This window comes from Urocitellus parryii, chromosome 3, assembly GCF_045843805.1.
Source record: "Urocitellus parryii isolate mUroPar1 chromosome 3, mUroPar1.hap1, whole genome shotgun sequence".
Lineage (NCBI taxonomy): Eukaryota > Metazoa > Chordata > Mammalia > Rodentia > Sciuridae > Urocitellus > Urocitellus parryii.
This window is the reverse complement of record NC_135533.1, coordinates 31537836-31557557: the sequence shown is the minus strand read 5'-3', so window position 1 is coordinate 31557557 and position 19722 is coordinate 31537836. Positions and strand designations below refer to the sequence as shown.

At 38.5% G+C, this 19722-nt stretch overlaps 1 protein-coding gene across 1 annotated transcript in view; it reads right to left on the bottom strand.

Moving 5' to 3' along the window:
• Positions 1-702: 702 nt before the first annotated feature.
• The window catches only part of Asb4 (ankyrin repeat and SOCS box containing 4), a 57693-nt gene continuing 38673 nt past the window's right edge, over positions 703-19722 (bottom strand). Inside the window, exons 3-5 of the mRNA XM_026391532.2 lie at positions 17444-17934; positions 6095-6208; positions 703-2910 (exon numbers count right to left, since the gene is read on the bottom strand). Of these exons, the coding sequence (XP_026247317.1) occupies positions 2722-2910; positions 6095-6208; positions 17444-17934 (794 nt within the window). The 3' untranslated portion in view covers positions 703-2721. The remainder of the gene's footprint in view (positions 2911-6094; positions 6209-17443; positions 17935-19722) is intronic.

The window sequence follows — 19722 nt, the reverse complement described above, 5'->3', positions numbered from 1 at the left end:
AGGCTCAGCTGTCTTTTCCAACACTGATAACCCACTGCAAATGGTTTGTTGCTTTTCTGAGCACTACCATTGACTTTCCACTGCTGTGTTTTTATCAGAACCCACTGGGTTCAGGATGGAAGGACAAAGTGGAGATGTAACACTAGGTGATTAAAAAATAAAACAGGAGTCTGACTAGATCCAAAGAAGTGAGAAAACCGGACAGGTGGTCTTTTCTTCACATCATAGCCTCTATTTGGCGTGTAACTTACAGAAGATTGATGGCTTTTTCTTCAGGACGTTAGATGTCTATTTACAGGAAGTTCTCCCAGAAAGCAACACAGGCATCATGAGGATGTAATTTCTTCTGTTGCTTTGCCCAGGGTTGAGAGGATGGTGAGAATGAGGGGAAATGAAAAACCCCAGGACAACAGAAGAGGTGAGAAGTGGAGGAGAATGAGTCAGCACAATCTGTTCATTATTATTAAAACATTCTTTTCCCTGTAGCACTAGCCTGAGTTTTACTTGCTTTTCCACCATCTTTAACCTTTACTTTCTTCAGAAAGCATTATTTATTCACGGGCACAACGCTTCATTCTCTTTTTCTTTTTAAATGTTGAAGGAAGCAATGAAATATGTAAAGTTCTTCAAGTGTCACTGCTGAAAAGTCAACACCGCGTTAGGAAGATGAGTTTTATCAGTAAATAAACAACACTCAAAGAGGAAAGGAAAGAGAAGAGCTTTATTTAAGTTCTGTAAAGTTCAAAAATGAAGGAAAAAAAAGCTCACTTTAAGTCCACAAATAAACATTTCAAAATGAGTATTCACATATTCTATGCTAGATTGATATAGATGTTTAAACACACACAAGCTAGCTGGAAACATTACTATCTCCCCATAGGAGGAACACCACCTCCCCTCCTCCTCAGCATCAGCTTACTTGTCTAAGTCAGTATGTCACAGATTTTTCTGCCAGAACATTCCCGACAATGGAGGAGAGCTTGCAATCCTTCAAATGTTCCTCCGTGTGTTCTATACCACTCGCTACAAGTATACTACTTTTTGAAAGTTCATGTTTTATATGAATAATTCATGCAAATTCAGCAGTCTGTCCTAAGATAGAGAGCTCATATTCTCCTAAGTTAGTTGAGTAGAACTAATATTTCAAAAAGATTATTATATCTACCTATGGTTTTTCTTCCAGAGCACAACTGGGTAGGAGAATCCCAGTTCAGAAGCACAGCCTAATGGTAGTCTAGTGGAATATTTGACCACATCTCTATTCAACACACAAGCATACAAAGTTATATATGATGGAGGACCACACAAATAAAAGATACCTGCTTGCAACTGGCAAATATATTTGTTTGCACTTAATTACTTCTGCTTTAACCTATAAAAAAAAGCAATGCTAAGAGGCAATAAACTTATCTAAAAGTGACTAGCAAGAACAAAAAAAAGTGAAGCAAAGTTAGCCTCATAAACCAAGACACCTAGAGGTGAATTATCTAAGTTCCTCTTTCTAGCAAGTCTGATTAACACACTTATCTTTCCAAGTTTCTCAAACTTGTACCATTTTCAAAAACTCTATTTACTTCCTGAAACCAGCTGTCACTAGCAAAGTGCTCCTTATCTTCTAGCTAAAACACTCCACGTGTCAGTCTATTACATAAAAAGAGCAAAATAGCTGACCAAGTCTTTCCCCTTACACCCTTGCTATCAATAGCCCACTTTCCTGACCTTCCTTGTGCTACATACAGGAGTCACTGAGTGGGTATTATTTTTCTCAAAGAATCCAGGAAGGTACTAAATAGGAAACTAAAATAAGACAATATCTGGATGTTCAGAGACACTCAAATACTTTTACCCTAACCACAGCAGAAGATCCCTCTACTTTACACAATCCCTTCACTCTTTATTATCATGCTTCAAAGAAAAATCACACACTTCATGTCAGAAACACAACTTTGAAAGCAATAAACATGAGTCTGCACCTGTACTCTTGCCCCGATCTCTTCTATAGCAGTTGCCTGCTTATAGGTCCGGATCCTCAAGCTAAATGGTGAGATCCTGGAGAGCAGGAGGAGTCCCATTGACTCATCTCTGCATCTCCAGTCTCGCTTAATGGGTGTGTATTGAAATGGCCATTCCTGACTATTAAGTGGACTGGTCTTCCCTTCTCGTTTCTAATCAGACTCAAAGATCTCCCTGTTTTGCCTGTGCTCATGTGCATTCTTCACTAAAATTGAGGAGCCTGGTGTGGGGAATAGGAGTTTGCAAAACTAGTGACAGTAATTACTGCTAAATGGTCATGAAGGAACACGCCAAGTTTAAGAGGCCCATCACAAAACCTGCTATGTTGCGAACTATATGGTAATGTAAACTTATTACTGATAAGGTAGAGAGTGAGAATGGTTGTAAGAAAACATGGGTCCCTGATGAGATAATATATGCAAAGTTTAACATGATGTCTCCGGCACCTAGTAAGAGCACTATACCTGTCAGCTGTTACTGTCATACCAGTACCTTGTGAACACATTCTTGTCTTTGAAAATTCCTTAACTTTCCTTGTTTATTTCCCCTCACCATGATACTCCAGGATTAATGACATAGTGTTTTTAAAGTGTTTTGAAATCCCTGAAGTGTTATAATCAACCCAAGTACCATTTTATTTATGCAAACTGTGTCTACCCAGCGAGTCCACTTAAATATCTAGGATTGGGAACTGCTGTCTCATAAGGCTTAATAAATGATTCCCTCTGGCTCTAAAAGCAAGTACTTTTTCAATGACAATGGGAGAGAAAGCAAAGGAATTGCTTTGTGGCATCTGTTGTGTAATGCTCGTCGAATGGCACATCTCGATAAATGCATGAGGGTTCTTGGAGAGTTGCAGCATACGGTGAAGAGAGAGTGGTAGAAATCAAAGTATCTCTGTAAAGGAAGGCAAGACAGGTTAACGTTACAAAGGCCCCACTGTTTATATGAATAAAAATCAACAGTGATGCATTCAATCCCCACTTTATACCTGAGGGCAGCCTTCTAGGGTCTCTGATGTTGAGACAAAATTAAACATCAAGCTGAGATGAGGAGGTAAGAAGGAGGTACATAGAGAGCCAGGAGGAGAAATAATACTGCACAACTCAGAACCCAGGAAATGAGAGAAAACATACTTACGTGAGCTATCTGGATCTTTTCAAATTAATCTAATATTATTGCATGTCCTTTATGTGTCTTGTGTGACCTCCAAATTCATATATTTAGTGGGAGTAGAGGATTAATGAAGCTCAGTCAAGTGAAGCAACTTTTAAAAGTAAAAGAGCTTAATAAGTAGCAGAAAACAATTGCACACCTAAGCCATCGACCTCTAAGTCCAGGGAACTTTGCACTCTATACTTGATGCCTCTCTGTGTGTTGAGGACAGTCTGTGATTTTAAAAGCAAGGACAGGGTGCTCTGGGGAAGGACTGCTTTACAGAGACAGCAAAGTACATAAGTCTACAGGTGAACTTGGCTCTGCCAGGGGCTTTCTGTATGACTCATAGCTTGTTTGCAATACTCCATTTCCTGACTAACAATAACTACATCAAGGCATTTAAAAGTTAGTACAGTAATCCACAGACACTACTAAAATCCAGAGTATCATCAGAAAGCATTTTGAAAAATTTACACTCCAATAAGCTAGAAAATCTGGAAGACATGTAAAAATTCCTAGAGACATCCTACCCTCCCAAATTGAACCATGAGGATATAGAAAACTTAAACAGATCAATATCAAGTAATGAAATTGAAGCAGCTATCAAAAGCCTTCCAACAAATAAAAACCCAAGACTAGGCGGATTCTCAGCTAAGTTCTACCAAAACTCTAAAGGAGATGAATACCAGTCCTCCTCAATAGAAAAGGAGGGAACACTGTTGAATTCATTCTGTGAAGCCAGTATCACCCTGATACCAAAACCAGACAAAGACACAGCAAGGAATGGACACTTCAGGCCAATAACCTTGATGAACATAGATGCAAAAATGCTTAATAAAATATTGGCAAACTGCATACAAAAACACATTTAAAAGGTAGTGCACAATATACATCTAAAAGTATTCCCCACTTGTTTAAATGGGTGAATAGGAAAATTTGTTATAAAACAGCAAATCAATCTCTTTTCCCTTAATAAAAATTTGAAAAGAAAAAAAAAGTGCACCAAGATCAAACTGTGTTTCATCCCAGGGAGGCAAGGTTGCTTCAAGACACATAAATTAATAAACAGACCACATAATCCACCACATAAATAGTCTTAAGGATAAGAATCACATGCTTATCTCAATAGATTCAGAAAATCATTTGACAAAATGCAGCACCCATTTATGTTTAAAGCACTAGAAAAACTAGGGACAGAGAGGATTTACTTCAACATTCTAAGGCTACATACAACAAACCTAGGGCCAATATCATACTGAATGGATAAAAAAGCATTCCTTGAAAGCATTTCCTCTATAACCAGGACCAAGATAAGGATGCCTACTCTTACCACTCCACTATAGTCCTTGAAACTCAAGACAGAGCAATTAGGCAAGTGAAGGAAATTAAGGGGATACTAATAGGAAAGGAGAAATCTTTGTTTGCTGATGACATGATTCTAAATTTAGAAGACTGCAAAAACTTCACCAGATTTCTTGAGCTGGTAAACAAATTTAGTAAAACAGCAGGATATAAGATCAACATATATAAATTAATCACTTGCCTATACTACAATAGTGAATCTGCTGGAAAAAAATTAGGAAATCTATCCCATTCACAATAACCTCAAAAAAACATAAAATAAAATACTTGGGAATTAAGCCAATGAAAGATGTGAAGGACCTCTACAATGAAAACTATAAAACACTGAAGAAAGGAATGGAAGAACTTAGAAGATGCAATGACCTCCCATGTTCTTGAATGGGCAGGCTTAATATTTTCAAAATGGCCATACTACCAAAAGTATTATACAGATTCAACGCAGTCCTCATCAAAATACATTCTTCACTGAACTAGAAAAAGCAGTTCTAAAATTCATTAGGAAAAATAAGAAACTCAGAATAGCCAAAGCAATCCTAAGCAAAAAAAAAAAAGCAATGTTGGAGGCATCACAATATCAGACCTCAAATTATACTACAGAGCTACAGTAACAAAAACAGCACTGTACTGGCACCAAAACACACATAAAAACCAATGGAGCAGAATAGAAGATACAGAGACAAACCCACATAAATACAATTAACTGATGCTAGACAAAGGTGCCAAAAACACACGAGAGAAATGATAACCTTTTTAACAAATGGTGCTAAGAAAACTGGTTATCCATATGCAGAAGAATGAAACTTAAATCCTATCTCTCACCCAAAATTAAACTAAAAGCAGTTCAAAGACCCAAGAATTAGACCAGAAACTTTGCAATTGCTAGAAGAAAATGTAGGCCCACTGAGTTCCTTAACAAGATTCCTAAAGCACAAGAAAACAAAACAAAACAAAACAAAACAAGAATCAATAAGTGGGATGGCGTCAAATCAAAAAGCATAGCAAAGAGAACAATTAAGAGTGTGAAGAGAGAGCCTACAGAATGAGAGAAGATCTTTGCCACCTGCTCCTCAGATATGGCATTAATATCCAGAATATATAAAGAGCTCAAAAGCTTAACACCAAAAAAACCCCCAAATATCCCAATTAATAAATGGACAAAATAACTAAACAGACACTTCTCAGAAGAAGAAATGAAAAAATGTTCAACATCTCTAGATAAATGCAAATCAAAACTACATTGAGATTTGATCTCATTCCAGTCAGAATGGCAATGCTCAAGAATACAAATAGTAATAAGTGTTAGCAAATATGCTGGGAGAGAAGTACATTTGTACATTGTTGGTGGGACTGCAAATTAGTGCGACCACTCTGGAAAAGCAGTACAGAGACTTCTCAAAAACTAGGAATAGAACTACCATATGCTCAGCTATACCACTCCTCAATATATATCCAAAAGATTTTAAATCAGCATATTTTTTTATTAGAAATTTCCTTCCATACTTGAATTTCAGTCTATCAATATTTGGTAGTGAAAACCATAGGAAATAAATTGATTATTTACCTCCAAGTCATCATCCGGGATGGCTCTTCTCCACTTTATGTTCCACCTGATGTGTTCATAGGCATTGACCACCACTTCAATTGCTTTGGGACAAGAATGGCAAGCCTGTATCACCTGCAGGGGAAGCACAGTTTCATTGTTCAATGCACACATATGATTCATGCCTTCTGCTCACAGAGACATCAAGAATTCATAGCTCATGGCTGGTTGCAGTAACGTGCATGTGTAGTCCCAGCTACTTGGAAGGCTGAGGCAGGAGGATCCCTGGAGCCCAGGAGTTTAAAATCAAGCCAGGAGAAAGAAAGAAAGGTGCAGGGGAGGGAGGGAAGTGATTAACAGATTCTAGTCCTGCTAGGCTCCCTGGAGAACTTAATTTCTTTGATATGTCTCATGGTAGATAGGCCTATTAATAAAAGCAAACTACCTTCCTTTACCATCTTCAGTGAAAACGAGGTGCTAATAAAGCAGCTAGGATCCTGAAGAATTACTTGCCCTGCCCATAACTGAAGCAATCTTGAGAGAGATATTCTCAGAATATTCTTCCTGCTGCCTGGGAAACTCTCCTAGGTCTACAGAAAATTTTGTTCTCAAAAATCCGAAAGTCAGTAATCCAAGGACCGAAGCTCACTGATGATCATGAGATAAAGCAAACGTCAGAGTACCATGCGAGTTGGTCAAAGGTATCTCCCAGTACATGCCTGAAGAGGATTAATGTCACACACTAAACCACACTCACTGGTTACTATGGTATTTTAACTTTCATGAACAAATAAAAGATGATATGAACCTTAGTTATTTCATTAGCACCCTGTTCAACAGTTCATTGGCCAACCAGAACACAGGAAAGTTGATTCAAGGTGGCTGACATGTCCCATAGAAGAAAGAATAATTTCATTTTAGATTTTAGACCAAACTGTATATTTATTCAATTCACTTAACAGACGTTTGAAGTGGCCATAAGGTTTGTATCTATCTCAACCATAGTCAAGTACATTATAATGGTAAAGATATATAAAAAAATACCCCCAAAATAAAATACATTGGTTCCTAGTGAGACACTGATCATGAGGATGGGAGAAAAAACCAATGGAGTCAATTGGTTGGCCCATGTATGTAAGTGTTACTTTACATGGTTTTTAAAAATAGGAACTAAAGAAGTTCTAAAGAGAACTGTTTTGGATTGTGGCCAGTTAGGAAAGATTTCTTAGAGGAGCCGCCATGGGAAGTGACCCATCACCAGTGAAGGTGCTTCTGACTCCCAATGTAAACACTTCTCTCTCCTATGCCACTGGACAAGCAGCTCTAGTCACAAACTTGCTCCTTTCACTTCCTTCATCATGAGTTACATATCAGTCCTATTTTCCCCCTTGAAGAGAGAGACCGTAAATTAAGCTCTCTCAGGAATCCTCCTCAGACACCTCTCACTGGTGTGAGAAAAGGAGAAGGCGCTTAGGCCTCCACCATTAGAAGAAAGTCATGCCTCTGCATGTCAATGACTCTGGAAAGAAATTTTCTTCCTAATTTCCTGGTCGGTTTCAACCCCTTGACTTCATATTTTTGAGAAAAAGATCACAAACCTAGTTTTTTCCCACTTCCTTTACTAGTTCTTCCTAGATCATCCAGCCTCACATTTTTCAAGGTAGAGTAGTGAGTACCTAATGTCTTAGAGTCTCATGAAAAATTATAACAGAAAGATTATTATTTTAATGCCCAAGTTAGTTAGTAAGTGTGAGTGTGTGTGTGTGTGTGTGTGTGTGTGTGTGTGTGTGTGTGTGTGTATGGTGGTAAGCTCAAACAGGAAATAGTCAGAGCTAAGAGCAGGTACAACAAAGGCAGCTGACACTGGAGAGCCAGTGTGAAGACCTGGGGAAGGGTTAGAGCCAATCTATTCCTGCTATTAGGAGGCCTTTACTGAGTCCTATGTTTGATACTATGACAATAATTCTGAGAAGTTTATGACCTGTTTTTTGTTTTTTGTTTTTTGGGTTTTTGTTTTGTTTTGTTTTGTCTTCAAGGAGTTTACAACCTAGCTGAGGAGAAAAGACAGATATTTCAAAGAGTTAGAGAGCAATATAAGTCAGTAAATAATAAAAGAACTAACTCAGAGATCATCAAGTGTCCCTTGAGCGCCATGAGCAAAAGCACAAAGGAGAAAACAAGCACATCAAGGGCAGCCAGCGAGCAGGGAGAGGCTGGAGGGGGCTGGGAGCAGCTGCTCAGCTCACATCAAGGTTAGCCCTGGAAATGGAGAGCAGGAAGCCACGGGAAAGAGTCTGCGTGGCCTCGTAATAATCAGATATGGGCAGTAGAGAATACAACGTGAAAGCCTAAGGTCAGGAACAAATAGGGTGCCCCCGATAGACATGAGAAACCTGGAAGGGCATAGGAATTTGGGCATTGAACAGATAAAGAGCAGGAGGATATTTCACCTGTAATGTCTTAATGTTCATCAAAAATGTGCACGAAGATGGCTCTAACCAGAAGGCCAAGGTGGAGAGAGAGGAGCTTTGTGCACCCCCAAAGCATGTGCTGGCTAAAGCTGGGATGCTGAGCAAACTCTAAGTGTATATAAATGGAAAAGATCGAGGACCAGCTTCAGAAATCCTAATAAGAGGAGGGAAGATGGAAACTTGAATGGTAGCTACCACAATTCAAGGACTTCCTATGTACCAAGCAAGGACTGTGTTGCATCTCTACAGTTTAGCTTGCTGTAACCTTGCAAGTTTAAAAACACAGGTGGAGAAAATTGACACTCCAGGTCACTTAATCAGTAAAGGGTAGAGCCAGGATTCAAATGCAGTTCTGCACAACTCCAAAGTGAAAAGAAAACTAGACATATCAGGGTAAAAGATGCCAAATGAACAGAGTGTTCAGATCTGGATTGTCACTGGGGTTGTGAAAACCCCAGAGATGAAGACAGATTAAATATTAACAGATTTGATTAGAAGGCCAAGTTACCAGGAGTCAGGCAAACAGAAACAGGAAAGGACCAGATTGTGCGATAGAGGATGGGTGGACACTTGTAACTGGGGCTGATCCACCCTCATCTTTAAGACCTCTCGCTTCAGAGTGTAAGGTTCTAGAACCCTAATAAATAACTTGCCCTTCTGAATTAAGAACTCATTAAAAATGAAATGAAAGATGACAAACAATTGGAGATTAGGCTGTCAGTCTTTAATACTGATGAAACTGACCACGTGTTATATGTTGAGTTGTGGGGCCACACAAAGCTTGACTAACTCTATCCCCAAATTAATTTTATTCCCCAAAAGTAAAGGCCTCTTCCCTAGAAGCAGAACTCGTGCCTGGAAACTTGCCACTCAGAAAAAGAGAACAGTCAGACATCCTCTAGGTCCAAGGTATATTGAGGAAACCCACTTCCTCCTCCCCACTGGTCAGTCTGTTAATTGGAGTGAAAAGGTCAGGACAGAAGCTGTTGGGGGTTACTGACCAGAATTTTCCTTATAAAAATATGAGACAAAGGAAAGGGCTGTTCTCTGAATAATACATCAAAACTTAGCTTCAGTGGGAATCAGGAACAAGAAGATATGATGAGAGGATCATCAGAAGGGGATATTACCCCCCCCCCAAAAAAATTTTTTTTAAGAATTTTCTGCATCTAACACATCTGTATATGCCCATCCCTTCCCACACACCTGGGTGGCTTGAAATAGACTATGATAAGAGTATTTACAACACAGAAATCACCAGGTCATGTTTAAGTTTAATCTGTATTGGAAACACGTCCTCCATTAATTTATTAAGCCTAGATACCAATGAAACAATAAATCAAGGCCTGCTCAGTATTATAGTGTTTTCACTATACAGACAAGAACACAGATATATACAGTAAAATAATTAGGAAATGCAGAGAATAGAATTAGGAAGTAACAGGGTTTTTTTTTTTTTTGCTTTCTTTTAGTATATTTTATCTTTTAAGATTATGATTTGAGTTTTAATAATGGCTGCATGTAACAATCAGATCTCAAAACTTCTGATAATTTCACAGTCAGGTCTCATAGGTTACTGGAACCCAATTCCAATACACGGTTCTTTGAATACTCTCCATATTTAAGAAGCTCAGTCACAAGCCAAGACAGACTCAATGTACACACTGAAGTTCTGAATCAGTAAAGGCATCAGAAATAACCTGCCCCATGATCTGATCCAAATGACCAAGATGTGAACACTGATTTAATGGGAGGACATATTCACAAGCATGTTCTGGGTACAGTTCTCAGAGTCGTACCACTGACCATGGCTTTTTCAGCAATCAAAGAGCAACCCTGTATCCTCAGTCCATAATGGGGTAAGAGGGTTACTGGAGCCAGTCACCCACTGCTAGTGGACCTCTGAGGACCCAGCATTCCGGAGCCTACAGAAAGTGAACTGGAAGGATCTGGGTTCATGACCATGAGGTGGGCAGGTAATTTCACAACACCATGGTCTGTGAAAATTGAGGTAAATGGGGCTACTCTTTTCTTGGGGTTGTGATGAGGATGTTAGAGATGTACCTGTAAACAAAAGACATAGACAAAAGCTAAAGCTTCCTAAAGGCTGAGCACTAGTTATAAACTGCCATCATAACATAACAAAATGTTAAGAGTTGCAAGAGACCCTAGAGATAAAACAGTCCCCCTAATATACGGAGATGAGGAAACTGAAATGTGGGTTTTTGTTTAAAATTCAAAAGAATTTCCTTGTTAATTCAAAGATTTTGCTAATACTCAATATGGAATAGCATCCATGCCATAAAGACTTCCAGACACATTCATTCCTCTGTAATTGAGGAATCAAAAAAAAAAAAAAACAAGTTACCAATATAGTCATGATAGCTAAAATTAGTCTATATCAAAAACATACTTATTCTAAGCCTGGTGCAATGATGCACACCTGTAATCCCAGCTACCTGGGAAGCAGAAACAGGAGGCTCTCAAATTCAGGGCCAGCTTTGGCAACTTAGAGAGACCCTATCACAAGAAATAAAATAAAAAGGGCTAGAGATATAGCTTAGTGGTAAAGCCCTTGCTGTGTGTTCAGTGCTCAGTGCTGCATCAAAAAAAAAATATATATATATATATATATATATATATGGAATTTATAGAAAAAGAGTTTAACAGGAGGCTCAGCATATGGTTTAAGGGTCATCAAAAAAACTGACCTTTATGCTCTGCATTCGTTCCCAGGCTACACTGGCTCTTCAAGGGATCCAAACGACACAGTTGATTTGTCCCTAGGTTTCCTTACCTCCCCCTCCTTGAGAACACAGAGCAACTGAGGCAGAATAGATGTGGCTAAAAGTTATTCCTCTCGTGCTCCATGTTACCTACTTCTTAGCTGGGGTTGCCAGTCTTAGTACATAACAATAATGCAGACTGCTCAGTTAAATTTGAATTTCAGACAGACAACAAATGAGTTGTCGTATAAGTATGTCCCCAGTTTTGCCTGAGAAGGGGTTATGCAAAAATTTGTTATATATCTAAATTCGCATTGAACTTAGTAAGTGGTATTTTTTTTTAATCTGGAAATCCTATTTCCAGTCCCTGTTCAAAAATAGTTCAAACTCAGTTGTGCATATGGGAATGTAAAGCATTTGTGCTTTGGGAGCCAAACTTCATGTGTTTGGTGTTTCTATTTGCACCCAGCAGATCCCTGCATATCACAGGGAGATGAATTCTCTCCTTTCATTAGGGTTAAAAAAAAATTAGGTGGTTTCAAATCTTAACTTTCTGCAATCTTTAAATGCAAGAGGTCCAAAGTCTCCACTGCTGTCATTAGTTTTTGCTGACATTCTCACTACTGTATTTTCTGCTGACAGAAGACTTGGTTCTGGGGGCAGGAAGGCTCCTGTTAGCTTGACGGCCTCCCAGCTCTCCTCACTGGCTTATTCTAGAACTAAGACCAACTGGACACACCTTCTCAGGCCTCAGTAATTTCGCCAGACAATGGTAACAAAAAACACCCTCAAAAGTAGCAAACTTAAATTATCACTTGATGCCAACTGTCAGAACCTGGATCATCAAATGACAATGGACTGCTCTAGACCCCAAAGCAAAACACCACTGTCTTCTCTTTGCCTCTGTCTTCCTGGAAAGCAATAGACACCCTGGGAGCTTCATCCCCCACGAGTCTCTGGAGTCTCTCACATCATAAAAGAACAATTAGAAAAAAAAAAAAAACCACCTCTGTGTACAGAGGTGACAGCTGGAGAGTTTTAGACACTTCCTCTCATCATCTCATCCTTAAATGCATAAATATCACCCGTTTAAAAAAAAAAAAAAGATTCAAGACAAGTAGTTTCTGAGTAGTTCCTGCCACTCTTTCAATCCAACTGCCACTTATAAGCCACTTCAGTAGAGAAATTGTAAAGCTACCTTTGCCCTTACATATTGATATATTTGTGCGCAGAAATATGCTTGATAATCAAAGAGAACTGCTTGTATCCTGGGCTTCATATAAGCATTTTTCAATGGAAGAAATCATCCTTACCGCCCCCCAAACCCTCACGTTATCTTTCCCTCCCCTAGAAAAATGTCTTTCTTGCCCTACAAGAAATCCTAATCTTGGCTCCCTGGGGTGTCACTTCCTACTGAATTATGCTTAGAGGGAAAAAAAATCAAATGTCCTTTTGTACCCTGGAAAGCAATTGAAGACCCTATAATTCTTTTTTCCCCCGCTTATGTAATTTATACATTGGCTTTCAGTGAAATACACCCTCTACAAATTTGCTTTGTATTTGGAAGACAGCATCTTCAGCTCTGACCTTGTTCCTTGTAAATAAGGAAACTGAATTCCCCCTCCACAAGAGAACAAATCACTTTATCTTCTGGATAAATGAGTCAGTCATTTACTTGTCGTAAAGATGACTTTCTCTTTGGAATTTCGAGCTGTTGAGTAGTTGTTCTAAATCACTTTCAAGCATCTGCATAGTAAACTGAATAGTTTTTCTTCAGTTTTTCTTTGGAAGGGGGCCAGCTCTCTTACACATTCTGTTGGGTAGCAACAAAAAAACGATTTTAATACCAGCCTGCTACCAGTAGCCAACTCTGTCTTAAATCTCTTTAGCATCCAGCCAAACTAGAAGAACATGGCAGAGTGCGTAGAACTGAAAAAGAAAACACGAATGGTGGGTAGATGTTTCTTGGGACACAGGCTAGTGAAACCCCCAAAAGGGTTAGCAGGGGAGATGCCTACACTGAACCAAGAGCACATCTTTCCAAGAGGAAGAGAAAAGGAAGCAGTGTGGTTGAGCTCTAGCCCTGGGCTCACAGAGGACTCACTACTCAGACTTCTTGAAAAGTTCATATTATTTCATTGTTCACATGAGGAATTTGGAGTCTGAGATTAAAGAACTTATTCAAAACTCATACAGGGGCTGGGGCTGTAGCTCAGTGGCAGAGCACTTGCCTAGCCTGTGTGAGGCACTGAATTGGAGTCTTAGCACCCCATAAAAATAAATAAATAAAATAAAGATATGCTGTCCATCTACAACTACCAAAAAAAATAAAAAATAAAAACTCATACAGGAAGTAAATGGCCAAAGCAGGACTTGAGACCATAGTCTCTAAGCCTCCACTCTAAACCCTTCTCTTTGGTATCTTTCAAAGGATTGCCTTCATGAAAAATTTTCCTGAAGACCTTCCATACTCACAAGACTTCTTACTGGAGAATAGAAACTCCATTTAAAGGCCCATTCTTGCTAATCTGGCTCTTAAAAAGGAAGGAAGATAGGGTCTTTTAGTTATTTTCCTAGAAATTTCATGCAATCAGTAGTGAGTATCAAGAGTACAAACTCAGCATATGGTCTCTAGTCAAGGACTCGAGCACACAGTGTCTCTCCTTGCTTGGAAGTCCCCCAAGGGTCACAGTAGGCCCAGGAGTACTGATTCTACTGCTCAGCAGACAGGTAACAATAACAACAGTCATAGCAGCATTTCTTTAATGGTTACCATGGCCCAGACACCAGGCTAAACAACCCTTAAATATTACCTCATTCAATTCTCAAAACAACCTTTGAGAAGGCAATTATTATTCCTGAATAAATGGCAGAGGATGTCTCTCTAGCTACTTATTATGCTCCATATCCCTCTCCACCCTTTTCTCTGGAGGGTAGGTGTCCTAGGAGCATAAATATGTGCAAAATTATGCTTTACGAAGTGAGCTGTCTTCTAGAACTTCCATTATAAAGAATACACAAAGCCTTATAAGACATGAGTGGGGGGGGAAAGGTGGAAGTAGACCAAGGGAGAAATGTTAAAAGACACAGGTGAAGGTCAAGGTAAGAAACAGGGATACTCTGCAAAGACAGAAAGTAACCTAAGAATCATGAAATGTTTTCTAGGTCCTGAGCATATTTGTAAAGTGCTGTAAGTAGGATTAACTTCTTTCCAAAACACTGAATTTGCATACTTGCCAAGGAATAAAGGCAAGGTGCATCCATTTCACAGGGGAAGACACTGAGGCTCCAGAATTTTAATTTATTCAGTCACTGTCTTATGAAAGTAATAGGACCCAAGTTTGACCCCCAAAGTCCATGTTTCCTTATTTCTGATATGAAAGCATAGCTAAATCTAGGGTGAATGAGATGCATGTGACAAAAATTGAAAAATTGAAAGCAGGAACAAATTCATATGCAATTTAAAATTTTCTATATTCACATTTGAGGTTGTCAACATCTGTTATTTTAGCCAAGTCCAGAATGCCAATGTATGTTGAGAAGATAGAGGAAATCTAAACAATAGATATTTATAGCTAATAGATCACTATATTTTTAAGATACGTTAATATATTAAAAATAAGTTATATATTAAGTATAGTTAATATATAATATGTAAATATAAGTTAATATATCTAATATATAATAAAATTTAGTACAAGTTAATATATTAATTATAAATTTAAATAAGTTTCTGACTTTTCATAAGTTTTACTTCTAAAGATACAGTATAGCTGTTGTGATATGAAAATATTCTTTGAGACAAAAAATATTGAAAAATTTGAAAGCACAAGAAAGATGATAATTCACAACTGAAGCCAATCTTCAACAAAAGATTTCAGAGTATTGTTTGAAGCCATATATAGGGTACTTTCTCTTTTATAGAGCCCTTTCTATTTTAAAATTATAGGGAAAATGTAAAGGTTAAATATCTACATGATTCTTGGTCCTTTCAAACATATGTAACTAAGATCCAGAGGCAAATACAATTAGTAGCTAAAAATTGGGGGTATATAAAATTTGGTTTGAAAGAATAAGTAAGCCCCAGGTCTAAACTGATACAAAAATGTAAAAATTAATTAGGATACATATGAACTATCCTAGGTCATGAATTGAAAGATTGGCTTGAAGATATATGTGTGTGTGTGTGTGTGTGTGTGTGTATACACATATATATATATATTTTTTAAGTTAAGCTGGGCATGATAGCGCATGTCTATAATCCCAGCTACTTGGGAAGCTGAGGAAGGAGAATTATAAATTGGAGGCCAACCTTTACAACTTAATGAAACACTGTATCAAAATTTAAAAATTAAAAAAGGTCTAGGGATGTAGTGGTAGAGCATCCCTCAGTTCAATCTCCAAAGAATTAAAATTTAAAAAAAAAAATATATATATATATATATATATATATATTTTTTTTTTTTAACAAATGAAAGGGAGGCAATGTTTCAGAATTAAAGAGTTGCCCCAGGTATCCCACAGTGGTGCAGAATCTGCCCTTCATGGAAGTTCCCAAATAGGACAAAAGTACTACTTCTGCCTAGAACCTGAAGAATTAAACAAAAATGACCTCTTCAGGCATCTTGTCTCATGATGTTTTAGGTTTAATTACATTTCATGAGTAATGTTTTTTCAGAAAATACAGCAGAAACTAAGAGTTCAAGCTTCAGAGTCGGACAGTCCTCCATCTGAATCACACCCTTAACTGGTAGTCAATCATTTGGAATTGTCGATAAAAATTTTAGAAAGTCCCAGAACATTCTGAGCTTAACATATAATTTTAAGAAAAGAAATGACTTAGTCTTCTATTAAAACACTGACAAACAGGATAGAGTTTCTATTTCTATTTCTATTTCTAGAGGTCACAGGAGTCGCTGATTCCACCATATCTTCATCTGAATTCTCTCTAGGTTGTCCGTCTAGAGTTTGCCCTGAGTGCACTACCCTTAAATTCTTCAGCAGAACTTTTCTTCTGAATAATCCTCACATTGCAGGGCTTCAGATGAGGTCCTGACATTTTACCAAGGCAGGAGGTGGAGCTAAAACTTAGCTGGAATTCAGTAAAAAATTCTGTTAATTTGATTTCTGTGGCCCTACATTTAGCTAGCTGATCTACACCGCAAACTCTTCTCCTTCTAGTTAATTAAATTTTGAGAATGAGGGAGATTCTAGGTACAGCTTTCTCTGATTTCTCTAAAGTGAAATACATTTTGGCTACCAAACTAAGTACCCTCAATAACCTAATGAAAAAATCTTCTCTCTTCTCTGCTCCCATCACATCCTTTATTTCCCTACTTTATCATTTAGCATGGCTTATTATGTGTTGGTCTCTCCTCCTAGATTCCAAACTACTTGAGGGTAGGTTCCATGTCTTAGTTATATCAATATTGTTAGCATTTGGTCCCTGCCAGACCATTAGAGATTATCAATCAATGTTGTTCTGAAAAGAGGCTATGAAGTGTGGTATTACAAGAATAAATAATGGAACCAAATCCATCTGGGAGTTAGGAGCTGTAGTTGCAGTTGGCTATAGTTGCAGTGCTAGAACATACATATATCCCCTCTGTAGAATGGGGATACTAATATATACCTTGTAGGATTGTTGTAACAATTTAATTAACATACCAAAATGCTTTTAACAGTGCATTTAATTCTTATATGTAGAATAAATATAATTATTAGTCCTCAATAAATATCAGCTTCCATCAAACTGGAAAATGGAGTGACCCTTTCATGGCTATAAGCTAATTTATTCCAAAACATGTTGAGGCATCTTGAGATCAGACATTCTGCTTCAAAGATGGCCAGCCTGACACCATTCACCTTTCTGGAAACTCACCTCAGTCACCCAGAAAGTCACTATCAATTCACTGGTGTACATACAAGAATGAAAGATTATCTGCTACCCTTGTTCTCATCCCTGACTCTCAGACCCAGATTTCAAACAGACTTGGACTAGGATGAGGCAGCTAGAGCTAGGCGTGTAAATGGAAGGTCAAGTTAGAGGTGGAGAGGTTCGTAGTCCAAAGGACTCAAGCCTCCAACAAGCTTGAGTTACCTGGAGATTTAGGACAAGCACCATTTGCGTCTGGGTCACCCTTCTGAGAGGCCCAGGACCGGCGCAGCCTCACCTTATGGAACTGCGGAGGGTATATGCGAGCAGCCCCATGATTCAACAGCAGCTGGTAGCAGATCTCTGGCTGGGCAGCTGGTCGCACCGAAGTGACCTTCAGCACGTACTGGATAGCAGCACAGCCATTGATATCCATGAGATTGGCTTCTGCACCAGCTTCCAGCATCATGTGCATGAGCACATGGTCACAATTCCAGGCTGCCTTGTGGAGGGGGGATTTAAAGTCGTCATCCCGGGCATTGACCTCCGCCTTGTTGTCCAGCAGCATGCGGCAGATGAGGTGATGCTCCCTGCTGTACTCCTGCTCTTTAAAGCGGAGAGCCCAGTAGGTGGCGATGGCCAATGGCGTCTCCATGTGGGCGTTCACGCTGTCCACGATGGCCCCGTGCTCCACATAGAAGGCCACCAGCTCAGAGAGGCCAAAGTGAGCAGCCGTGTGCAAGGGGGTCTCCTCATCCTGGTTGTTGGTTTTCATATTCACGTTTGCACCTAAAGGGGGAAATTGAGTCAGACAATTACTTATACTTATTTAGTCAATCTTCCCAGGGTTCATTGAACATGACTTTTCTGGGTGATTCCTTTTAACCCATGACTTTTCTGGGTGATTCCTTTTAACCTCCTGATCCAGTTCCATTTCTCATCCCCGTGCAAGTCACTCTTTTTAAACAACAGCGCCACCTCCTGGAAAGCCCACAAATGCACCCAGAGGAGAGGAACACAGAACAAAGAAGGCTGGAGCCTTGTAGAAGCTCAGTTCCTAACTCCCAGGTGGATTTGGAAATATCAAATGATTTCTATAACCATAAAGCTTTTATTAGCAAAATACCAAACACCATTAAAATAAAGGTTATATCGCAAACTTTGAAGCTCAGACGGGTGACTTTAAGAATCATCGATTGTTTTGAATGTTTCTTCTCGTTCAAAGCTGATGAACCTAAAAGTTTGGTGCAGGAAAACTTCAGTGGCATAGAAATTACCCGGCCTTTTCACTGAAATCACAATCTTTGGAATACAATGAAAATACAGAAAATACATTTCTCTCTCTCTCTGGCCACCAAACTAGCCTAAAGGTCATATTTTGCATTAAAAAGGGTAAAAGTTATTATAATAGAAATACTACCTGAAAGAAAGGAAATAATTTAGAGACTGTAATATGTTTGATTTATGGTTGAGAAAGGATATTAGAAATACATTTTTTGTGTGTTTGAAAAGCTCCTGGAAATTATTTAATTCAACCCACTTATTTAACAGACCAGGAAACTTAAATAAATTATATTTGTTGATAAGTAATGTTAAGTACTAAAATGGTCAACTTGAGAAGCTGAAATTTCCCTTCTCCATCTAATTTAATATGGCGAACCAAATGACCCCTAGGGGGCCAAGTCTATAATCAATTCTAGAAATTTTTATAGCTACTTCAAGTGTAAGTCTGAAGAGATGTTATTATTGTTATTATTATTATCATTATTATTTCAATAACTAATATTTATTTTGCATTTACCCATGTGCAACCTTCTGAGCTAAATTCTTTTCATTTACTGCCTCATTGAATCTTCCCAGCAACTCTTCACAGTATGTGCATTTTTAATCCTAATTTTACAGATGAAGAAATTTGCACTTAACAATTTGCCAAAAGTACAACAAACTAGTAAGAAGCAGAATCATGATTTGGGAATAGACAAGCTGGCTTCAAATTCCCTTATTACTATGCTATTCTACCTCACTATTATTTTTCCTGCAGAAAATTTTTCTGTACATTACTTTTGTTTGATATTTGAAAACCAGAGCATAGTAGAAAAATAATGTTGTCTTTTTTAAAATTCAAAAAATCTGTTCTCTATGGATTGTTCATTTATGCCCTTATTTATGGCATATGAAACCTACTTGAGAAAAGCAATACTTCCACTACCAAGCTTAGTATGCTACACAAAATCAAACCTCCAGTGAGGTTTGCAAGAGCACATTGCTCTCTGCAAACTCCGAGACTGTGTACTTCTAAATTGCAGAAATTCGAGCTGCAACCAAGCTGATCTTCCACAGAGCCCCTATATTCATCAGTATTCTGCCCTGGAAAAGTTCTGAGTGAGGTCTTCTTTCAGGTCAGGTCTTTGCTCAGGAGTGAAATGGAATGAATAAGCATGTTTTCCCAGCAGCCATGTGCAGGGTCACATCAGTCGCTGGAGACTTTCCAGTAAGGGAGAGAAGCAGAGGGTCAGGATGAAATTTTTACAGGCCAACGTGGAACAACTACATCCTTTATTTTTTAATGGACTTGGA